Here is a 22600-nt window from a genome sequence, read left to right on the forward strand (position 1 = left end):
AAAAGAGGGAGCGGAAGACAAGATGGGGAGAGAAGGGGAAGCACACAACCACAACATTTGAGAGCAGGGAGAAGTGTGGGAGGGAGAGGGCTTGCGGGCAGGAGGCGTGGGGGGGGGGGGGGGGGGGGGAGAGGTATAAAACACAAGGGGACCGAAATTAGCGGGGGTAGAAAACATCAAGGTTTTGGATGGGGGAGGATAAGAGATGGTGGTGAACAGCTGTTTTAAAGACCTGGAGGGTGGAGTGGGATTGAAGAGAGTGAGGGAGTTTGTTCCAGAGGCGGGAGAAAAGAGGAATGAAGGAGTGAAGGTGAGCAGAAAGTCTTGATTTTGGCAGTTTAACCACAAGAGGGTTGCAGGCAGATCTTGTGCGACCTGTATGAATATTTGGGGGACAGAGCCCAGAGAGAGCTGGGGGGGCAAGGCCAGAGAGGAGTCTGTAGAAGACGGAAAGACCACCAACCTGCCTGCGGTGAGTGAGTGAAAGGCCCTTGGAGTTAGCTTCATCGCGGGAGATTCCAATGATTCTGAACGCTTTGGTTTCCACAGCGTGAAGATGAGCTAGGTGTGAGGCAGGAGCACCAAACCAGAGGGGAGAGCAGTCCTCCATAGAGCTGCGGATGAAAGCCTTGTATGTGGTGAGGAGCTCAGGTGTGCCAAGGAAGAACTTCACACGACGGAGGATGCCCAGTCGGCGACTGGCTTTGGAGGCCAGCTTGGAAATGTGGTTTTCCCAGGAAAGATCATGGCAGATAGTGAGACCCAAAAGCTTGAGTGACAGAACTTCTTGGAGAGGATTATTCAGAAAGTGGATGGGAGGGTTGTCCAGTCGGTCTTTTCGGAGAGACATCGTTAGAGTGTGAGATTTGTCAGGATTGAAAGACATGTTCCACTTGTTTGCCCAGTCTGTGATTTTGTCCAGGTCTGCAGAGAGTGAGGAGGCTGCAGACTGCCGATCTGAGGGATGAGGAATGGAGCGACAGAGAGTAGAGTCGTCAGCAAAGAGATAGAGAGGATTTTCAAGAGAGTCAGAGAGATCATTGATGAAGACCAGAAAAAGCACAGGGCCCAGAACACTGCCTTGGGGAACTCATCACTACGACTACGACAACACTACGACTACGTACGAACACGTTGACTACGACTAGAGAGGAAGTCCGCCAGCCATGCGTGGAGATTTCCATGGATACCAAAGGAGGAGAGTTTGGTGAGCAGAGCGGGGTGCCAGACCGTATCGAAGGCACGTGATATGTCAAGGGAGACAGCTCTAATTTCCTGTTTGGCATTGAGGACCTCCATCCATTGTTGAGACAGCAGAAGCAGCATGTCCAGAGTAGAGTGACCTGGTCTGAAACGAAATTTATGATCAGAGATCAAGCCATTGGAGAAGAGGAAAGATTTCATATCCGAAGCAATGATGGATTCCATGACTTTGCTGATAATTGGGAGAAGGCTGATTGGTCTGTAGTTGTTAGGATCTGTTTTTGCACCTTTTTTGTGCAAAGCGGTGATGTTGGCTGATTTCCAAGCAGATGGCAGTTGACCTTGAGCAAAAGAGAGGCTGAAGAGAACAGAGAGAGGGAGTGAAAGAGCGGAAGAACAGGATTTTAGGACCCGTGGGCTGATGCCGTCAGGTCCAGTTGCAGAATCAGAGTCGAGGGTTGACAGAAACTTTTCCACCTTGTCAGGAGGAAAGGACACGGAAAGGACATGTGTGGTCCATAAAATGGTGTACCGGTCCAGGCAGGCAGCAGCGGAGGTGCGAGCACACAACTGCGAACACCTGTGCACTCCCCCCGGGCCCAAAATGAACAGATCGTGAGTGGGGGGAGGAGGACAAGCAAAGCAGCGGGGCAAGATCGCAAGGGTACACATCATACAAGGTAATGCAGACAGGAAGGGCACTGGAGAGCGAGCGGAGAAAGCTCGTCCCTAGCGTACGTTCCCCCCCTGTTGCCTATCCTACCCTTGCCCTTACCTTACAAAATTTACAAATTAGTCTCTAATGTCTCGTCTTCCCCATATCTCCCCTAATACCAAATTCATCATCAATTCCTCTAACCGAAATTTGCCCCCAATCCCAATTCCTCATCAATCCCTCCTAAGGAGGAAGAGATGGAATAATAAGCAATGTCTCACCCACGTCATGATGCATCTTACATCCAAACATTTGCACAAAAAAACATGGTGTGGAGTCATATCACCCAGGTGAATGGATGCAGATGGTGCGAAGAGATTTCCATCCTAACTACCTTCTAAATGACATTTACAGTTTTTAACTACCCGGGGTCTTTTCCCTGCAAAACCATTGGCCACTGTTACACTATGTGGTTCTAAGAACTGAACTCCCATTGCACATACTGTGGTGCTCTCCAATTTGGGGTCTCACTCCCCCGATTCTTCACCCTGTGCCCTCGCACAATTTCGGGGCTGGATCGTGTGGCTCCCCTAACAGGTCTACTTACCTGTGCACCTCCGCCACTGCATGTTGCCACCCGAGCTTGCCTAGCTCCTCACCCTAACCTACCTTGGGGAAGGCCCTCTGGCTCTCTCCCCATCTATGCCCCCTCTGGCATCAGGCTACCCGGGTCCGTCCCTGGATCCTCGGGCCCCATTGAACGCTACTGGCTCCCAGAGCCTACCTGCGGCCTCACCTGGCTGACAGACTAACAGTGGCGGAGTGCTCAACCAACCATACCTCTAACAGGCCACACGCCCAGCCATTCAACTTTACTCATGCACCAATCACACACTTCTTTTCAACTACCCGCACCACAGATGTCAATATCCAACCACAATTTACCTACTCCCTCTACCTACTTTTAAGCTACCCTCCCCGGGTACTCGTGAAGGTGGTCCATCTTTTCCCCATCCACTCCTTCGCACCATGCACTCCACTCCACTTATTCCACCATACTCATTCCACACCATCCATTCCATGTTCCATTCATTCCATTCCATTTATTCCAGATGACCATTCTCACCTGCACACTCTTGTGCTTTCACACCTGGTGCCACTTGCACCCTCCTTTCCTCCAGGACCATTCACTCAATACAATGCACAATCACACACATTCACAGTACTCTGCTCAATCACTTTCACACACACACACATCATTTATGAGCATTGCCTTACTTCATCACCCTCACCACAAAGAACTTCCATACCAATTCCTCATTTCAGCACTCTCACTACAAACACACCATCATTTAACTATCTATTTTTCCCTCTAAGTGAGTGCTTCCCGTCTTCCCTTTACACTAAGCACATCCCACGTCGTTATCAACCAACTACCCTACTCTACATCCCCTCTACCTGTACCATGTCACTACTTTAATCTAAAGTTACCTATGGTCATTTCAAAATCCCAATCATTAACCAAGCCCTCCCTGGCTATGTTTTCACCGCCATACCCCATAAACTATTGCTCATGTGCCCGGGGTAGGGATGTGAGGGATGGTAGATTTACCATCCCTCTACATCACTATTGCCATTACTATCACTACTACCATCAGTCCACTACACTACGAGCCTCGGTGCGGGGAATACATTTCCATAGCTCGACTTTGAAAAGCCGGCTATCTGTGCGGATGGTCAGTCTCCTGTAGGTTGGGTCCGTCCGGCATCGATTCTGGGGAGGAGGCATACTCGGGCCAAGGCTCCAAGCGCCATCCCTACGTAGGGCCTTTCGCTCCCATGCGCGGTGGCCCAGCCTTCCCCGGCCGGAGCGCCGCCACCAAAAGGGGGCGCCGCTCCGAGCCCTTCTCCTTCCCCTCAAACCGGGCCGATCGCTTTGCCTATCAAAGCGCGGAATCGACCATACAGGGCGGGACCCAGCCCGAATCGCGCATGGCGCTCCTGGCAGGAGCGACGCGGCCACGATCCCGGCCGGCTCCCGCAGCACACAAAGAACACCGCGCACCGAGAGCTCGCGTCGGCTATCCCTCTGCCTAAACGCTGTCCCGGTGAACGTCAATGCTTCCCTCGCATGCTCACATTCACACGCTACCCTTCCCATACTCACACATCCAGGTGTCTCCATACACTCCACGAATTCCATGCATTCCTCTCGCGCACATTCTTGCACACTCATCCTACTCGCACACTCTGCTGCACACTCCGTAACACTCACCACGGGTGTGCACTCCTGCACACACCCAATCACCACCGCACACCCTCACGCACCCTCCTCGCTCACATCCTCTGTGACAACCATGGGTGTGCACTCTTTTGCACACCCAATCATGCGCTTCACCACCAACTCAGGTGTGCATTCTCGCACACGCTCAACCATTCCAGGTGTGCATTCTTTCTCACTCGCCACAACCAACTCGCACTCCGTGTCACTCTCACCACCCCACTCTCGTGCATTCACTCCCGCACTCTGTAATACACTCACTCTTTGATGCACACTTTTTCCTTACACGCGCCATTCTTTTCCACACCACGCACCTTCCACAAACGCCCGGGTGCCGTCGCGATCCCAAGTGCGCGAAAAACCCGCTCGCGCCAAACATTCTCCTGCAAAATCTCCCCGCACAATATACAGCCCGACTCACCTGGGCGCTTCTTCCTCCTCGCTCCAACACTACCTGCAAATCTTTATTTGGGTTAACAAGTACAGCATCGTGATGTGAGCACGGACTTTGGGCATTTTCCATCTCTTCCTCCCTCGATTTAATTTATATGTCTGTCGCTTCCGCCCCAATTTCCATTACTGCTTCGGTCGATTATTTTCCCATGTTAAGCCCGACGACCGCTGGCGCGCTTACAATTCTTTCTATTTCGGCGGTCGCCAGCTTCCCCATACCCCGGGTCGCGATTTCTATACCTGTCCACGTGGCTGTGCTCTTCTTAACTTCGCTCTTCCTGCGCTCCTCTAGCCGCGCTACCTCGTCGCGTACCCCCGTCCTCACTCAACCTGCGGCTAACCTCCCTCTCCAATTCGTTTTCCTCATACCGGGCATGCCTCCTCGCTAGCCCCTCATTTACCTCCCGGGCTTGGCCATTTATGCCCTCCAATTTGCCCCCTAATCTGCTTCCGAATCCCTCCAATTTGCTTCCTAACCCCCCAATTTGATTTTCTAATCCTCCAAATTTGCTGTCTAATCCCTCAAATTTGCTGTTTAACCCCTCAATTTGGCTGTCTAAATTACTTAACCCTTCTTTCATCTGACCACCCATTTCTCTTCGCTCCCGGGGGATTTATCACTTTGGGCGTCCAACTTTGACATCATCTGGATCATAAAGACCCGCATGTACTCTGGCATCTCGGGCTCGGCTGCCGCGGCCATGTGCGAGGCGCCGCCATCTTGTGCGCCTGCAACCCCCACTGCTACACCCTCTTTGACCTCCTCTTCCATTACTCCCAATTGTTCCCTGGGGTCCTGGGTCGATTCTACCTCCTCATTCTCCCCTCCCGGCATCCGATCGCCTTGATCATCCATGGCACGATTATAATTAGGATCTTAAATAAAATTTTGGCTGCTCGTAATTTTGACCAAATTTTCAGTTTATATAAAAAATTTGGTTCGGGTCTCAAATCCCACTCCCAGACACCAATTGTTACGGATTCGGGGTCGGCACTCCCGTTACCAAGGGGGGGGGGGGGTTAATCCCCTTGTCTTTTACACTGGCCGATTCCCCCATCCTGGAAATTATAATGCTCTTTTGCAGGGTTGAGATTGGCCAGGGTGATTGGTCAAGATGGGCTCCCAAATACCTTTGCCAATCTCTCCGCAAAACAGGGAGATGAGTCCCGCTCGATCGAACCACGGACAAGATGGAATTTGCCGAGCGGTTTAGCAATCCGCGACTCGAGCCGTTAGCAATAGACTAAACCCGATTCCAACAGTCGGACAAATCGTGCCACGTATACCAATTGGGGACAAGACGAAAGCGATCGGGTGAGAAGAAACCAAGGGGTAAAGAAAGAACAAATATGATTTATTTTACAGTAATTAAAGAGGAAACGAAAGGGCAAGAATATACAAGAAGGAAATAAAAGGACACAGGGCAAGCTTAAACAGTCTTAATTAACACGCCCAGGACAGAACAAACACACTTACACGGGAGGATGGGATGGCAGGGATGTTCGGAGGAGAAGGGTCCAGGTAGCGTCCGGCCGATGGGAAGCCGTCCAGGCTTCGGACCCAATCCACGCTCCGGCTCTGTGGCGAAGACCTCGGCAGGCAGCTCCGCGTATCCTTGGCCGCGAGCGGACTTTACGTATAGCGGGAGGGAAATGCTTCGGCGTACGTAATAGCTGGATCTTCCACGGAGCGCGCACCCAACCAGTTTGTTCAACAACCACAAAGGACTCCTCGCTTCTCTGCCTCTAATTCTTCGGGCTCCCTCACTCATCTCCCGCAAGTAGTCCCACTCGGCCGCCTATATTGGCCGCTCGCGTATCAAGCCGCCGGCTTCAGAACACGCCCACCGGGGAGCTCGCCTCGGCCCTGGTTGGCTGCGAGAGCTCACCGGCTCCGCCCCTTGATGGTGCATTGACGGGGCCACGCCTCGTTCCTGACGCTTGGCTGACTCCTCCCCCCTTCTTCTCCACGATGACCGCGTGCGTAATGGCGTCGCACGGGCCAAAAAACCACTTGCACCCTTGTTGAAAAAATTGAGGCCTATCCTTATTTCATTAATGCAACGTAGATTCAACTATTGGGAACAGATCCTTACCTGAAACACATACTAATGAAATAACTATAGAAGGTCCTATGGTGTCCTACGTGTTGCAATATGGACTAGCTATGGGTGCGATGTTTAACGTTTGAAAAATGGGAATATTTACAGGGGATTATTGATAAGGGATAATTACAAATATTTACAAAGTGGAGGGTTCTCAAAACCGCAACAATATATATATATATATATATATATATATATATATATATGTATATATATATATATGTATATATATATATATGTGTATATATATATATATGTATATATATATATATAATATATATATATATATATATATATATATATATATATATATATATATATAACACACACACACACACACACACACACACACACACACACACGTATATACGTATATGGGGGAGGATAGAGATTACCTTGGAAGAGATAGAACTGTGTCGGAATAGCATGGACCGTGTGCGAGTAGAAATCCAATCTCGATGTAAAGGAAGTTGGGATTTGTTAGCTTAAAGATTGTGTTTAAATGTGTACGATACAAGGGTCATGTTTGTGATAATATAGAGAGGGATTAAAGTTAAGGAAACGTGTAAAACTTCATGTGAACTTCCACCATGCATGCCAGGTGACATCTCTGTGGAACATTGTTCACAAAAGCTCCGAAAATCGAGGCAGGAAGCCATCACATTGTGAGAGCCAAAGAGAGAGGGGGAGGAACTATAATCGTCCCCTGGGGAGGGGGGGGGGGGGCAGAGCCCAAGCATTGTCAAGGGAGACGAGGGAGGAGTAAAGAAGGAACGCCTCCACAGGAATTGAGACTGTTTGGTACATTGTGGGATTCTAACCTCCTGCCGCAACGTGCTCGACATTAGTCGAGCTATTATTGCTGCTACATACAGTCGTGGCCTAAAATATTTGCACCCTTGAACTTTTTTTCAAATAACTCACAATTTTCTCGAAAAATAAGTTGAAATTGACTAACTTATTTGGTTTCCACAATTCTTTATTTCATTGTTAATATTACAGATCCTTTGTTTTTGATTCATAACTTAATATTTCCTTTTAAATCAGAAAATAAAAATAAATGGCATTGACAAAATTATTGTCATCCCAGACACTTAATATTTGGACAAACTAACTGAAGTCAAACGCTTCCTTTAGCCATGAATGAGCTTCCTCCACCTCTCTACTGGCAGTTTGGCCCACTCTTCTTGTGCAAACTGCTCCAGTTCTCCCAGATTTGAAGGGTGCATTCTCCCAACTGCTGTTTTCAGATCTACCCACAGGTGTTCAATAGGATTTAGATCGAGAGCAGTGGGATCCTTCTGGGTCTCCTACTACTGAACCCCCTTTCATTGAGTTGGCGACGGATGGTGTGAGTTGAAACTGTCGTACCTTGTGTCTGAAGGTCACCTTGAATCGATTTGGCAGTTGATCGAGGTGCCAAATAGAATCGAACCATTCGAACAATCCATCGCTGGATTGTGGCCAATATACTTATGTATATATAATATATATATACTAGCGGGGTCACCCGTGGGAATCCCACGGGCATGGATGTGTGTGACATTTCGACATATTGAGTTATATGCTGCACATTCATTTTTACAAAATGGTTACTGGCAAGTCATCAGATCCAGAAATGGTGTGATGAACACAATTTATTTATTTCACATAATATGTGACCCCTCACTCCTCTCCACCTGACACTCTCCTGTCTCCACCTGACACTCTCCTGTCTCCACCTGACACTCTCCTCTCTCCACCTAGCACTCCTCTCCTCTCCAAACCCTCACATCCCTCTCCTTTCCAATCCCTCACCTCTCCAATCCCTCACACTCCTCTCCTCTCCAATCCTTCACACGCCTCTCCAATCGCGCCTCACACTCCTCTCCAATCGCGCCTCACACTCCTCTCCAATCGCGCCTCACACTCCTCTCCAATCGTGCCTCACACTCCTCTCCAATCGTGCCTCACACTCCCCTCCAATCACTCCTCTCCAATCGTGCCTCACACTCCTCTCCAATCACGCCTCACACTCCTCTCCAATCGTGCCTCACACTCCTCTCCAATCGCGCCTCACACTCCTCTCCAATCGCGCCTCACTCGCCTCTCCAATCGGCTTTCCCCGTCTCGTTTCTCTCCTTTTTCTCCCGTCTCGTTCTTTTTCTTGCTCCAAATCGGCCCGTCGGAATCGGAAATCGGCCCGTCTCGCCCGTCGGCCCGTCGGAATCGGAAATCGGCCCGTCGTGCTTTTGTGCTTGTGCGTAAATAAATTGTGTTCATGACACCATTTCTGGTGTTGGGCTAGCGGCTAGGGTGCCGGCTTAGGATCCTGGGTTCGAATCTCGGTCGATCGCCGAATTAATGCCAGGGGGGTTGACTCAGCCTGTCATCCTTCCGAGGTCGGCTAATTGAGTACCAGTTCACTGGTAATTCCCTGTTTGTCGTTGAAGGCGGCAAAAAGGGTTGGCGTCAGGAAGGGCATCCGGCCGTAAAACATTGCTTCAAAAAGGGGACAAAAAAACAACAACTACCACGGTCCCCGAAAAGGCCAACCCCCGCTTTGCGGGGAAAAATGGCCTCTAAACGGTGGTTTTTACACCATTTCTGGATCTGATGACTTGCCAGTAACCATTTTGTAAAAATGAATGTGCAGCATCAAACTCAATATGTCGAAATGTCACACACATCCATGCCCGTGGGATTCCCACGGGTGACCCCGCAAGTTTGCATTGACGTTCGTCGATGGACTCGTTCGCCCGTCTCATTCGTTTTCTTGCTGCATCCTGTTCAAGTCTGCGTTCTTCATCGATCGTCTCATTCATTTTGGAAATAGAAGTTTCCACGCAGCGCATGAATTGTCACGATCCTCAAGAGGAATTTGTCTCGTAATCATCAAATGATAAATGGCAAGTAAATTATATTGTGGAAAATTAAAGATTTCAAATAAACCTATTTAAAGTGTATTCGCACATAACTAATTTTAAAAAACGAAGAAATATCTCTCGGTAATTTCCTGAAACATATTTTACTTCCGGCTAATAATGTTGAATTAAATAAAAACGAAGAAATATATGTCGGCATCATTGTTGACGTTTTTGTGACGACTGTCATCAAACGAAAAAGTAATATATCTTAACGGAAAAGCAAAAGCGAATTTTTAATATATATCGACACGTTGCCGTCGGTGTCATGTTGGGCGGTGTATGATACACCATGACGCGATTTTTAAAAATATATCTCTGCATTTTCCCGCGTGTGTGGAATGTTCTCAATTATTGCTGACACCGAGTCCAAAACCATCGATAAAAATGAAATCATATGGTGAGTTAGATTGGAGATAAAGGCGTGAGAGAGACTCAATGGCCTTGAAGTTGAAGTTACAGGCGTTTGAGAATTCATTTCGTTCTATAAACGGCAACTTTCATTGGATTTCCTTCCCGTTTTTTTTCAACCGAGTCGAAAACTATGTTAGCGACTGTGAAAAATGAAATGATATATCGAATTTTTAATATGTATCGACACGTTGCCGTCGGTGTCATGTTAGGCGGTGTATGATACACCATGACGCGATTTTAAAAAATATATCTGCATTTTCCCGCGTGTGTGGAATGTTCTCAATTATTGCTGACACCGACTCTAAAACCATCGATAAAAATGAAATCATATGGTGAGTTAGATTGGAGATAAAGGCGTGAGAGAGACTCAATGGCCTTGAAGTTACAGGCATTTGAGAATTCATTTCGTTCTATAAACGGCAACTTTCATCGGATTTTCTTCTCGTTTTTTTTCAACCGAGTCTGCGACTGTGAAAAATGAAATGATATATCGAATTTAAAATAGATATCGACACATTGCCGTCGGTGTCATGTTGGGCGGTGTATGATACACCATGACGCGATTTTAAAAAATATATCTCTGCATTTTCCCGCGTGTGTGGAATGTTTGTGGAAAATTAAAGATTTCAAATAAACCTATTTAAAGTGTATGCGCACATAACTAATAAAAAAAACGAAGAAATATCTCTCGGTAATTTCCTGAAACATATTTTACTTCCGGCTAATATGTTGAATGAAATAAAAACGAAGAAATATATGTCGGCATCATTGTTGACGTTTTTGTGACGACTATCATCAAACGAAATAGTAATATATCATAACGGAAAAGCAAAAGCGAATTTTTAATATATATCGACACATTGCCGGCGGTGTCATGTTGGGCGGTGTATGATACACCATGACGCGATTTTAAAAAATATATCTCTGCATTTTCCCGCGTGTGTGGATTGTTCTCAATTATTGCTGACACCGAGTCTAAAAGTAAAACCATCGATAAAAATGAAATCATATGGTGAGTTAGATTGGAGATAAAGGCGTGAGAGAGACTCAATGGCCTTGAAGTTACAGGCCTTTGAGAATTCATTTCGTTCTATAAACGGCAACTTTCATCGGATTTTCTTCCCGTTTTTTTTCAACCGAGTCTAAAACTATGTTAGCGACTGTGAAAAATGAAATGATTTATCGAATTTGATTTGAAATAAAACTGGGGGAGAGCAAGACACCACGGGCCTACAAAACAGGACTCAAAGCTATGCGAGTTAATAAAATGGTGGATATTTGTTTATAGCCACTCCCAGAATGGGTGGAGCTATGGGTGGAGCTACTCTGCAAACCGAGTAAGCCACACCCTGGACAGACACCCAACAGATAGACAGACAGACAGACAGAATCATCTACGGCTATTATAATATATATATATATATATATATATATATATATATATATATATATATATATATATATATATATATACTTGCATATCTACCATATAAAACACTGCGTGTGTGTATTTGTGTCTCTGTTCCCCTTCATAAGGGTAGGTATTAAATGATATATTTATTGCCTGAATAAAACACTGAGTTATGTTTACAGCTTTAATGCCATCAACAATGGATTGTAAGCTACTTGTGGTTTTCTTGTGAGGCAGAACTATATATTTACAGATACTCCATTGTTCTTCTTTCCTCAGACGTTTCCACACTCACACACCTGCTCTTATAAGAGCGAGTCTACTACACCTGCTCCTTTGGGAACACAAAGTTGCATAGTGCCTTTGGAAGAACCCCCCAAGTTTGAAAAATGGACTTATTTTGAAGATCTATATTCGATTCTGCCTTTTGAAGAAGAAGTCTCCAACGTTGAAGAATTGGATTGTGATGACGTTATAGGTTGGAAGCTGCCTTTGGAAGAATCCCCCAACTTTGTAGAACGGGATTGTGATGACGTTATAGGTTGGAAGCTGCCTTTGGAAGAATCCCCCAACTTTGTAGAACGGGATTGTGATGACGTTATAGGTTGGAAGCTGCCTTTGGAAGAATCCCCCAACTTTGTAGAACGGGATTGTGATGACGTTATAGGTTGGAAGCTGCCTTTGGAAGAACCCCCCAAGTTTGACGAATGGGATTATAGTTACGGTCCAGGTTGGAAGCTGCCTTTGGAAGAATCCCCCAACTTTGTAGAACGGGATTGTGATGACGTTATAGGTTGGAAGCTGCCTTTGGAAGAACCCCCCAACTTTGAAAAATGGACTTATTTTGAAGATCTATATTCGATTCTGCCTTTTGAAGAAGAAGTCTCCAACGTTGAAGAATTGGATTGTGATGACGTTCCAGGTTCGATTCTGCCTTTTGAATAATTCTCCAACTTTGAATTGGTTTAATTTGAATGTCCAAGGAGAGTAGTGTCTGCCCATCATCAACCTTTAAACCTGGTTGAAACCACCTTGTCGATGAACTTGACACAACACTTGGCAACATTGAGGAAATCAATGAGGAGCAACGAAACAAACACTTCTTTCCAAAGAACGTAATTTCTTTTTATATTGGATGCTGCTTGATGAGAGGTAAGAGTTCAAATCCCCTGTTTATATTAATCCTAGTTCATAAACTTTTTGTCAGTGTACGCAACAACTAAACATGGTACCTCCAACTACCCGTATGTTTTATTTTCAGCATTAAAACAGAAGCTCACAATGAGTGGATGGATTGTTTCCCAAACCCAGTACTTGGAACACAAGCAACAACACACCACTCAATCTTGTTGAGGTAAATATTTTGTCATACTTTTATTTTATATACAGTAAATCATAATAATAAGGTCGACTCCATATATATTTTATATTTTTCCTTCTTTGTTTTAAGCAGGACATGCTCTCAGCGGTCCAAGAGCCACAGGTATGTGAAGCCGGCTCTGTGTGTGTGGGAAAGGATGAACATTCCCACAATTGAATATTTACCCCCACCCAAACAAAAATGTAAAAAAATATTGTTAACATTTTAATGTGTGCAATAATATTTGTTTTCTGTAGTTTTAATGATGTTTGACTTGTTTTCAACTGTTTAATTCGTAATTACAAGAAAAGAATAAGGGAACTAGAACACTCATTGCCATTTGACGCGGTAACAAAAACCTATCACGGACGGACGACCAGACAGCCAGACGGACAACCTGAAAACATAATGCGTCCGGCGATTTCGCCGCCGGAGTCATAAAAAAAGGAGTGGAGTGGAACACACATGTTGTGGAATTCACGTGTTTTGGGATGGGGGTTTAGGGGTTTATTATTTATTTATTTTCCTCCTTGTGGGGGTGGGGGGGGGAGCGGGTCGGGGGAGGGGGTGGGAGTGGCCGAGTGGAAACAGAGGTGTGTGTGTTTGTGTGTGCGCGCATGCGGGAGGGTGATAGCAGACAGGTGTAGTAGGTCCAGCACGTCAGCACCATCAGAGCTCATACTATCTTTTTTTTTTCTTTTTTGTTTTTTTGGTATTCAAGATCGAGGCTCGTGAAAGAGCTGACATTAATCATACAAAAAGTCAAACCGACACATAAAACACAAAATAAGGGGAGCGGTAGACAAGATGGGGAGAGAGGGGGAAGGACACAAACACAACATTTGAGAGCAGGGACATCGAGAGATCTGTGGGAGGGAGAGGGCTTGGGGGGAGGTGGGAGAGGTATAAAACATATGGACACTGCAAGGACTTCCAGGACAAAAGTTGGAATTTCAAAAAAGTGGATCTGGGGTGAATTAGCGGGGGTCGAAAAGATCAAGGTTTTGGATGGGGGAAGATAAGAGATGGTGGTGAACAGCTGTTTTAAAGACCTGGAGGGAGGAGTGGGATTGAAGAGAGTGAGGGAGTTTGTTCCAGAGGCGGGAGAAAAGAGGAATGAAGGTGAGTAGAGAGCCTAGATTTTGGTAGTTTAACCATAAGAGGGTTGCAGGCAGATCTTGTGCGACCTGTATGAATATTTGGGGGACAGAGCACAGAGAGAGCTGGGGGAGCAAGGCTGGAGAGGAGTCGGTAGAAGACAAAGACCACCAACCTGCCTGCGGTGAGTGAGTGAAAGGCCCTCAAAGTTAGTTTCATTGCGGGAGTTAGCTTCATCGCTTCATCTTCATTTGTTTGGGGCATTCTGGTTATTAATATGGAAGAGAAGGTTTCAACAACTTGTAAGAAGATTATCTCGAAATTTCTTGTGAAGGGATGTATGAGGATGGGGGTGGGAGGCCAGTGACAGAGAGGGGTGCAGTGTTGAGGGCATTAGAAGGATTTTTCAAAGAGCTGTTGAACCCGGAAGCAACAGCAAGCTGGAACTTCCGTGTTATGCAGATGGGAAAGCTGTTCGTTTAAACCCAGTAAATGGAGAGATTTTCAGGGTTCACATTGCTGCACTTGTTTTTTAGGTCCCTAAAGATTATCTGTTGACCTTTTTTTTTTTTTTTTTTTTTTTTTTTTTTTTGTTATAAACAAACTGATCCTCATCATTGTAGATTTTGTCCATTTACAGTGAAAACGTAAATATTTTGCTCATTAGCTGCATGATCTTGGTTGCTTTGATGTAGATCTTGAAAAGGTTTGAGGGATGGATTTGAGTGTGTGTGTGTGTGTGTGTGTGTGTGTGTGTGTGTGTGTGTGTGTGTGTGTGTGTGTGTGTGTGTGTGTGTGTGTGTGTGTGTGTGTGTGCGTGCGTTCGCGGGTTTCAGGAGGTGGAACGGAGTCCAAGTCTTGAAGTATCAACATCCATTTCAGTAAGGGATCATGATTCATGGATCAGTTTGTGAAGTTTTCTTGTTCTCAAAGCTGATCCCTTCTTCGCCATTCCAGTGCCTTCTTTGTCGACCCCCATTCTGTCCAACTCTTTTCTACAGCGTAGCTCATAGGGCAAAGCTGTCTCGAACAATGTTTGTCTGTCTGTACGTATGTATGTATGTCCCTTACAAACATACACCAATCAAATATGAGGATGTAGTCACATGACGGGGTGATGTGATGTGTTTACGTCTGTGATGTCATTGCGGTCAACGGTGGCTGACTCCACACAACGTCAATTTGATTTCTATGCATTTCAGGCCTACCATATCGTCGAACCCGTCATATATCGCTGTCGCCATGCTCTACCTTTACACTTTTCATTCAGTGTGAAACACAAACAAACCGATTGTTAAAATAACCATCAAATATCGAAAGCATAGGCGTTACCGGTCTTCCAATGACGCAGTACTTATAGGCCTTAAGCTTCATGCCTTCATGCCTCACCTTCAGGCCGCTTTGGACTCATTAACCCAGATTTATTCGTACCGGTACAGTAGTATTGTTTTCGTAATGATAATAATAATAGCGTTAATAATAATAATAATGTAGTAAATATAATCGTAACACTGCAATCCCTTTGTCATGACTGCAGTTACTGGATTGAAGTGGTGTATGGTTCATTTATGACTTGATGAGAAGCGGTGTACTACTTATCGGGTGAGTACGGAATTGGCCTCATTGTATTCATATAATAACATCATCTTCGTAATAATAATAATAATAATAACGTTCAAAATAATTTTGCCTTTTGAAATCCTTTACTTCGGAATATTTTTTGGATGTCCTACTACATCTATACTGTAAGAGATGTTTGGCTGTCTGTGTGTGTTGCCATTTTACTCAGAGATTTCCAAACGGATCTTCGTCAAACTTTCAGAGATTCACAAATGAGTGATGAGGTCACACACACACACACACACACACACACACACACACACACACACACACACACACACACACACACACACACACACACACACACACACTAAAAAATTTGAAAATGTTGAATTTTTTTTTTTTTTATCGCTCGATAGTACCTAAGCCTTTATAGCTTTGTGAAGGGTAATATTATATGATCCTCGACCTTAGTGGGTGTAGGGAAACGTTTTAGGCCCCACAAAAAAAAAATTGATTTCTTCAAAATACCAGCTGCACCGGGCACCCATGCTAGTATTAAACAAGCAAGAATTAAAGACCTAAAATGTCATAAGCTCCCATAGTTTTAGTAATTTTCCTGTTTGGAGTTAAAGACCATCAGTCGGCTATCTTTGGTAGGATTACAAAACACAATCTTCTGCATATGTATACTCTCATGTATTGTCCCTTGTGTCACGTTTGAACAAAATCGGTCCATGCATGTCAAGAAATGGTTGGGAACACTTTGCAACAGCCATGCAGCCAAAAACCTTCACACCCCCTTCCCTGCCACTGCTGGCACTGCAGTCGAGGCCCCAAATCCGAGCACTCCCTGCATCTGAGACTCTTGTCCCTTTACGGCCCAGTAGCTGAGACTGTTACAGTGTTACACCTACATGGTTCTGCATTTGAGCTTTGAAGGAAAACATATTTTGAGGGAGCACATTGCAAGACAGCATAAAGACTCTTTCAAGGGATAAGTAAACACATGGCATCTCAAGCAAAGAAAATTGTTCCAAAGCAAATATTCAATGATTTGAAATAAAGAAAAACATTTTGATTTCATTCATAGTTTTACAACATATTTCAGGGGTATAATTATTTTACTGCAAGGAGTTGATCTTCCAGTAAACACTCTCTAATGGAAACATCAAAATTGCCCTGAGCTCAACAGCTGCCCAACACAACATATGGAATTTAATATGATCCCCAACACAACATATGGGATTCAATATGACCCTGGGGTCTGGGCATCATTAAGTCAGTACTTTGAGCACAGTTTTAATCACACAAGGCAGCCAACTATTCTTTCCACTTCTCATCCTACTTCACTGGCGTTTTCACCAAGCTGATTTTGTGTGTAAACTTTCTTTTGCAGAATGTGTGCAAACTTTAAATGGTGAAGCTGAAGCTTTGGATGTAAAAGGTAAGAGGAAAAAGCAGCATATTGATTAGATTCTGCAAGTTGTCACTTTCTCAGTTCCAAAACAATTGTGGACAATGTGTATTTGGAGGGAAGTTCTTGGAAAGAAAAATAACTTTTGATAAATTAGTTTCTTTTTAAAAATAATCTACTGCAGAAGATGAGGCTAATTTGGCCTTGACAATTTTTTTTGATTGCAGAGTACTTGGAGGATGGATACTTGGGGAGGAACAAATGTAACAACCTTATCAGATAATGGTTTGAGGGAGGCATTGGACAACTTTGTACCTGTTGCTGCTTACCTTTTGTAGTGGGGAAAAACTTTGGGGAACACTGTGGAACCATTTAGACAAATGCATATTAATGAAAGATTGTCATCATGGGTGTTACAAAAGAGAGATCATGTTGAAGAAATTTGTTGGAAAATTATATGAAGGAGTGTGCAGTTGGATGTATGAAGGAAGTACAGTGGATGTTGTATATCTCGACTTCCAGAAGGTATTTTAATAGGTATCACATGGAATGCTGTTATCGAAGGTGAGAGCTTGCTACTGATCAGCAATGGCACACATGGGGTGAGTTGGGTCAAGTTTGTGTTGATAAGTTTTGAATGTGGGGTGGTAACAGGAACGAAATCTGGATAATGTTGCTTATGGAGTGTGGTTCGTTGAGTATTTTGTTACTTCCTCCAAGTTTTCACTCTTGTCTGTCTGTGTCTGTGAGCTGGATATCTCCAGAGCAGGATTGGTGGTCAGCTGGCGTGTGTGAGAAGGACAAATTGATTTGATTTCGTGAAGATTCAGATACTGGAGTAAAAAAAAAAAAAGAAGTGATTCTTCACCATTGGGAGACGGGGCCAAAAACGATATAAAAATAAAAATAAAAGATTGTTTTTAAGGCCATTTTCCCTGCGAGAGCGGGGGTTAGCCTTGCGGGCCCCATGACAATCATGGTTCCCTGTTTGAGGCAATGTTTTTATGGCCGGATGCCCTTCCTGACGCCAACCCTTAGTCACCTCTTACGATGCGCAGGGATACGGTGTACCTATTCTAAACCGGGGTACACTCCAGGATCATTCATCCCAGCAAGCTGGTACTCAATTTGCCGACCTCGGAAGGATGACAGGCCGAGTCAACCCCCCTGGCGTTAATTCAGCGATCGACCGGGATTCGAACCCAAGATCCTAGGATCCCAAGCTGACACCCTAACCGCTAAGCCAACACCAGGGCCAAAAACGATATATCGCATGATATTTCAAAACGTTACGAACGGATTCAGATGAAACTTGGTGGATTAGTTATGTACGTGACAAGAAGAAGCTGATTAGATTTTGGTTCAGGTCCAGATCCAGATCCGGCCTATCAGTGGACACAAAACATAAACTGTTCAGTCTGACGGAGGTAGGCTCTGTACCGAGTGCTGTTCAAGTTGTTGCGAAGTGATGGTGGTGATGTAACTACCTCCGCTACCGAAGGTGGATTGAGGTTATGTTTTCACCCCTGTCTGTCTGTTTGTTACTTGTCAAAAAAAAAAAATGATGTGTTTCAAGGTGGAGGTGGTATGCTTGAAAAGATGTTGTTATAGTAAACTGATTGTGGGATTGTTTTGTGTTTGAAACGGGGTGGTTGATTGGACAAGTGGTTACTTGGGTGTTCTGGTACCTTTTGTATTATTTGACGTTTTAACGCATTTTGTTTTGGATTTGGTGGGTGCCCAACTCGGGCTAGTTGGCCTTCAGGTAAACTTCTTTAAGTTTGTAAATTGTGGTTCGGGATTCTTTTTGTTGACCAAACTTGGTATTGGTTCATGTGTTTAGTAGGCCTAAGTTGAGATTTTGGGTGGACTTCAGCTGTCGTTTGTTCGACTTGTTTTTGTGAAGGTCAGGTGAGGGTCGAGTGTGTTACCAAGTATTTTGGGGTTTTTGTTTCAGGAGAGTTGTTTGTTGTACGTTGTGATTGTCAGGTGACAGTTGGATTCGTGGTTTCCCAGGGTTAGGAGAGTGATCCTTGATTTAGTTGACCAGATGTTAATCTGCTAAGTGTGGGCCAGTGGTGGAATTGTGTTGTGTATTGTTGGAGTAAACGAGTGGTTGTATTTATGGTGTGTTCTGGTGCAACGATGGAAAGGTCATTTGCGGAAGTAAGGATTGTCACATGAGGAGAAGGTTCTGGAATGTTACGTAGAAAGAGGTTGAAAAGTGCTGGGAAAGGATGACTCCCTGTGGGACACTTTTTGGGAGTTTTTTTTCATACATAAACTATTCAGCCTTTGATGTTCAGATGATAAGGTGTTGTTGATTGTAACTTGTCTGCCAGTTTTAGAATGTGAATGATTGTGACCTCTTTCCATATGACTGGGCTACCATTGTGAAGCCATGAACCGTTGAATATGTTTGTTCGTGCTTGGACTCCATGTATACCGAGATGTTTCCGTGTGTGTTGGATTTGAGATCTGAGCCTGATGCAGATGAGTTTTTAAGTTTTGTAATGGTTCCTGATATTTGCTTTGAAGTTAACAGAAGAACTTCGTCTGTGTTTACATTAATCTTGCATGCTTGTTTGATTACCTCCGCCAACGGAAGTGGGCGAAGGTTATGTTTTCACCCATGTATGTCTGTCTGTGAGCAGGATCTCTCAAAAAGTTATGGACCGATTTCGACAAAATTTGGTGGAGAGGTTGGGTTTGTGACGAGGACAAATTGATGAGATTTTGGTGAAGATCTGGATATCAGAATCGTTTTAAGTGATTCTTCAGCATTGAGAGACAGAGGCAAAAATGATATACAGCACGATATCTCAAAAAGTTGTGGACAAGTTGTGGCAAAACTTGGTGGGTGAGTTGGTTAAGTGACCCGAACAAGCCTATTGGTTGGGTAGTCGGCGACTAAACTGACTCCCCTCACTGGCTTGCCATTGGGGAGGGTGACTGCATGACACACTGCAGAACAACCTAAAACTACCTGTTAAAGGGCGGATGAGCTCCCTTTGGGAGCCAACGGCCATCCAGTCAGGAGATGGTGTCTCCGACAAACACACATCCGATTGGACCGATTTTTTTAGGTCGTAGGTTGTAGACAGCAACCCCTCAGGGTGGTACTACCGCTCTGACTTTAAAGTTGAGCGATAAAGTGGTGCCCGAAACCATCTTACACTCTGTGTCAGGATTGGTGGTCTTACTTTTTTGTCTCACTCACACTACACTTTTCTTACTCATTTTCACTCCTCACCTTTACACACTCTCTCCTTTACTTCTCTTTCCTCTCATTTCCTCAGATGTCCAATTAAATATGAAAAAGTCCAAAAATTAATGGCCCCTAGTTCCCGGCATTGAGGGGGGTGGGGGTGGGAGTGGATGAGGGAGTGGAGGCTGGGGGTGGGGGGGGGGGGGGGGAGCATGAAGAATCTCCAGTGAACTGCCTGTTGAACCAACGTGACTCTTTTTCAATTCATTTCACCAACATTCGTGGTCTTTCTTCGAATCTTTCCTCTGTTGAACATCATCTAGCAAGTACCTCTCCTAATATATTGCTTCTCTCAGCGACCCAATTGTCACGTGATGTTCTTGTTAATTCCTTTAACATTTCAAACTGCAACCTTCACTCACGATTCCACTTCAAAGGAGGTGAGTGTATCTTGCGGTCCCCATGACATTCTTCTCCATTTTGCCCTATTTTCTGCATCTCTCCTTGTTAACCCCCTTGCCCGCATTTCTTCTTCCACCATCTTTAGCCAAGTCTTTCTCGGTCTTCCGCGTCCTCTACTTCCTTCTACATTCATTTCCATCACTCTTCTCAACCAGTCACTTTCATCCTTCCTCAACACATGACCAAACCATCTCAACCTGTTCCTCTTCACAGCATCAATCACAGGCTCTATTCCCATCATCTTTCGCAATTCATCATTTGTCTTCCTCTCTCTCAACGATACTCCGCACATCCACCGAACCATTCGCATTTCCACCCTTTCCAGCCTTCGTTGCTGCTCTACGTTCATTACCCATGTCTCACTCCCATAAATCATAACACTTCTCACACATGCAGCATACACCTTTCCCTTCAGCTTCAACGACATTCCCCACCTCATCAGCACGCCACTCAGTTCCCGAAACTTCTTCCATGCACATCTCACTCTTGCAACAGTTGCCGAGTCTGATCCATCTTCTCCATTCAGCATGTCTCCGAGGTAGCAAAACGTTTTCACACCTTCCAGCTTCACGCCGTCTCCAAGATCCAACTCAACATTTCCTCCATCTGCAGCTCCCTCTGTGCACACCTTACATTTGAATGTAGTTGCCACACTGGTTAATGACCCTCTCAGACCACTACATTTTTGATGAACCCACTCAGCGCACATTGTACATTGAATGGAGTTCACTCCGACACGCTTCCTGCACACAGTACATGGCCACTTCCCAGGTCTTTCCACCTCACCACATGCTTTACCACTTGCCATCACCTTCGTCTTTCCTATATTCACCTTCAGACCTTTTGTCTCCATACATTCCTTCCACTTGTTCATCTTTTCCTTCAGTCCATCCATACTTTCCACAATCAACACCAGATCATCTGCATGTAACAACTCCCACGGGAAACCCTCCTTTACGTTCTGAGCTAGCACCTCCATCACAGCTACAAATAGTAGTGGACTTAATACCGACCCCTGATGCACTCCCACCTTCACCTCAAACTCACCACTGTTCCCGTCCTTTGTCCTTACAGCTGTGCGCGCTCTTTTGTACATTGCCATCACTACTCTGATCAACCATTCCTCCACTCCTAACTTCCTCAATGCCCATGTCAATACTTCACGTGGAACCCTATCGAATGCTTTCTCCAGATCAACAAACCCACGAAACAACTTCTTCCTCTTCTCCATGTACTTCTCCTGCAACTGCCTCACAATAAAGAGCACGTCTGTCGTTCCTCTTCCTGGCATAAATCCAAACTGCATTTCATCGATCTTCACCTTCTTCCTTGTCCTCCTCTCCAACACCCTTTCCAATACCTTCATTCCATGCTCCAATAACTTTATCGCTCGGTACGAGCCACACTCCAAGGGTCACCTTTCCCCTTGTATAGAGGGACGAGGGTACTCAGTTCCCAATCCACTGGAATGCGGCCTTCTTTCACCACCAGATTACAGATCTCTGTCATTCTCTACACACCCCAACTTCATGCTGCCTTCAACATATCTCCCACAACTCCCGTCGGCCCTCCTGCTTTTCTACTCTTCATTGCTTTTATCGCTTCCTCAACTTCCTTCTCAGTTATCTTCTCTGCCGGTCCTAAAACTGGGTTACTCTCTATGTTGCCATCCCATTCATTCTCTGTATTCAACAGAATTTCCATATAGCTTTTCCATCTTCCTTTAATTCCATCTGGGTCCACAACGATTTGTCCCACTTCATCCTTCAAGCAACTCACCCCCATCACATCACACCTCTCTTTCTCTATCTGCTTTGCAATCCTGAATACCACTCTCTGACCCTCTTCCGAATCCAAGCTTTCTCCGAACATTTTCCGACATGCCTCCTGCGCCTTTGCTACCTCTTTCTTTGCAGCCTTCTTGGCTGCCTTATAACTTTCATGCTCTGCTTTTTCTGCTCCCGTACCCTTCGCCTTCTGCCACTCCTTGAACTTCTTCCTCTTCTCGTCAATCCTCTTTCCAACATCCTCATCCCACCACCATGTTTCCGAGTGCCTCGGTGGTCCTTT

The 22600-nt window shown here is 45.1% G+C and overlaps 1 protein-coding gene across 1 annotated transcript in view; it reads left to right on the forward strand.

Annotated features, from left to right (window-relative positions):
• The window catches only part of LOC137414448 (uncharacterized), a 368155-nt gene extending 349745 nt beyond the window's left edge, over positions 1 to 18410 (forward strand). The window contains exons 20-27 of the mRNA XM_078770989.1: positions 11705 to 12577; positions 12687 to 12779; positions 12879 to 12908; positions 14720 to 14764; positions 15421 to 15485; positions 15673 to 15727; positions 16843 to 16890; positions 17088 to 18410. Of these exons, the coding sequence (XP_078627115.1) occupies positions 11705 to 12370 (666 nt within the window). The 3' untranslated portion in view covers positions 12371 to 12577; positions 12687 to 12779; positions 12879 to 12908; ... (3 more) ...; positions 16843 to 16890; positions 17088 to 18410. The remainder of the gene's footprint in view (positions 1 to 11704; positions 12578 to 12686; positions 12780 to 12878; positions 12909 to 14719; positions 14765 to 15420; positions 15486 to 15672; positions 15728 to 16842; positions 16891 to 17087) is intronic.
• Positions 18411 to 22600: the final 4190 nt, after the last annotated feature.

Source organism: Myxine glutinosa, chromosome 1 (assembly GCF_964187855.1).
Source record: "Myxine glutinosa chromosome 1, kmMyxGlut1.1, whole genome shotgun sequence".
NCBI classification, from domain to species: Eukaryota; Metazoa; Chordata; class Myxini; order Myxiniformes; family Myxinidae; genus Myxine; species Myxine glutinosa.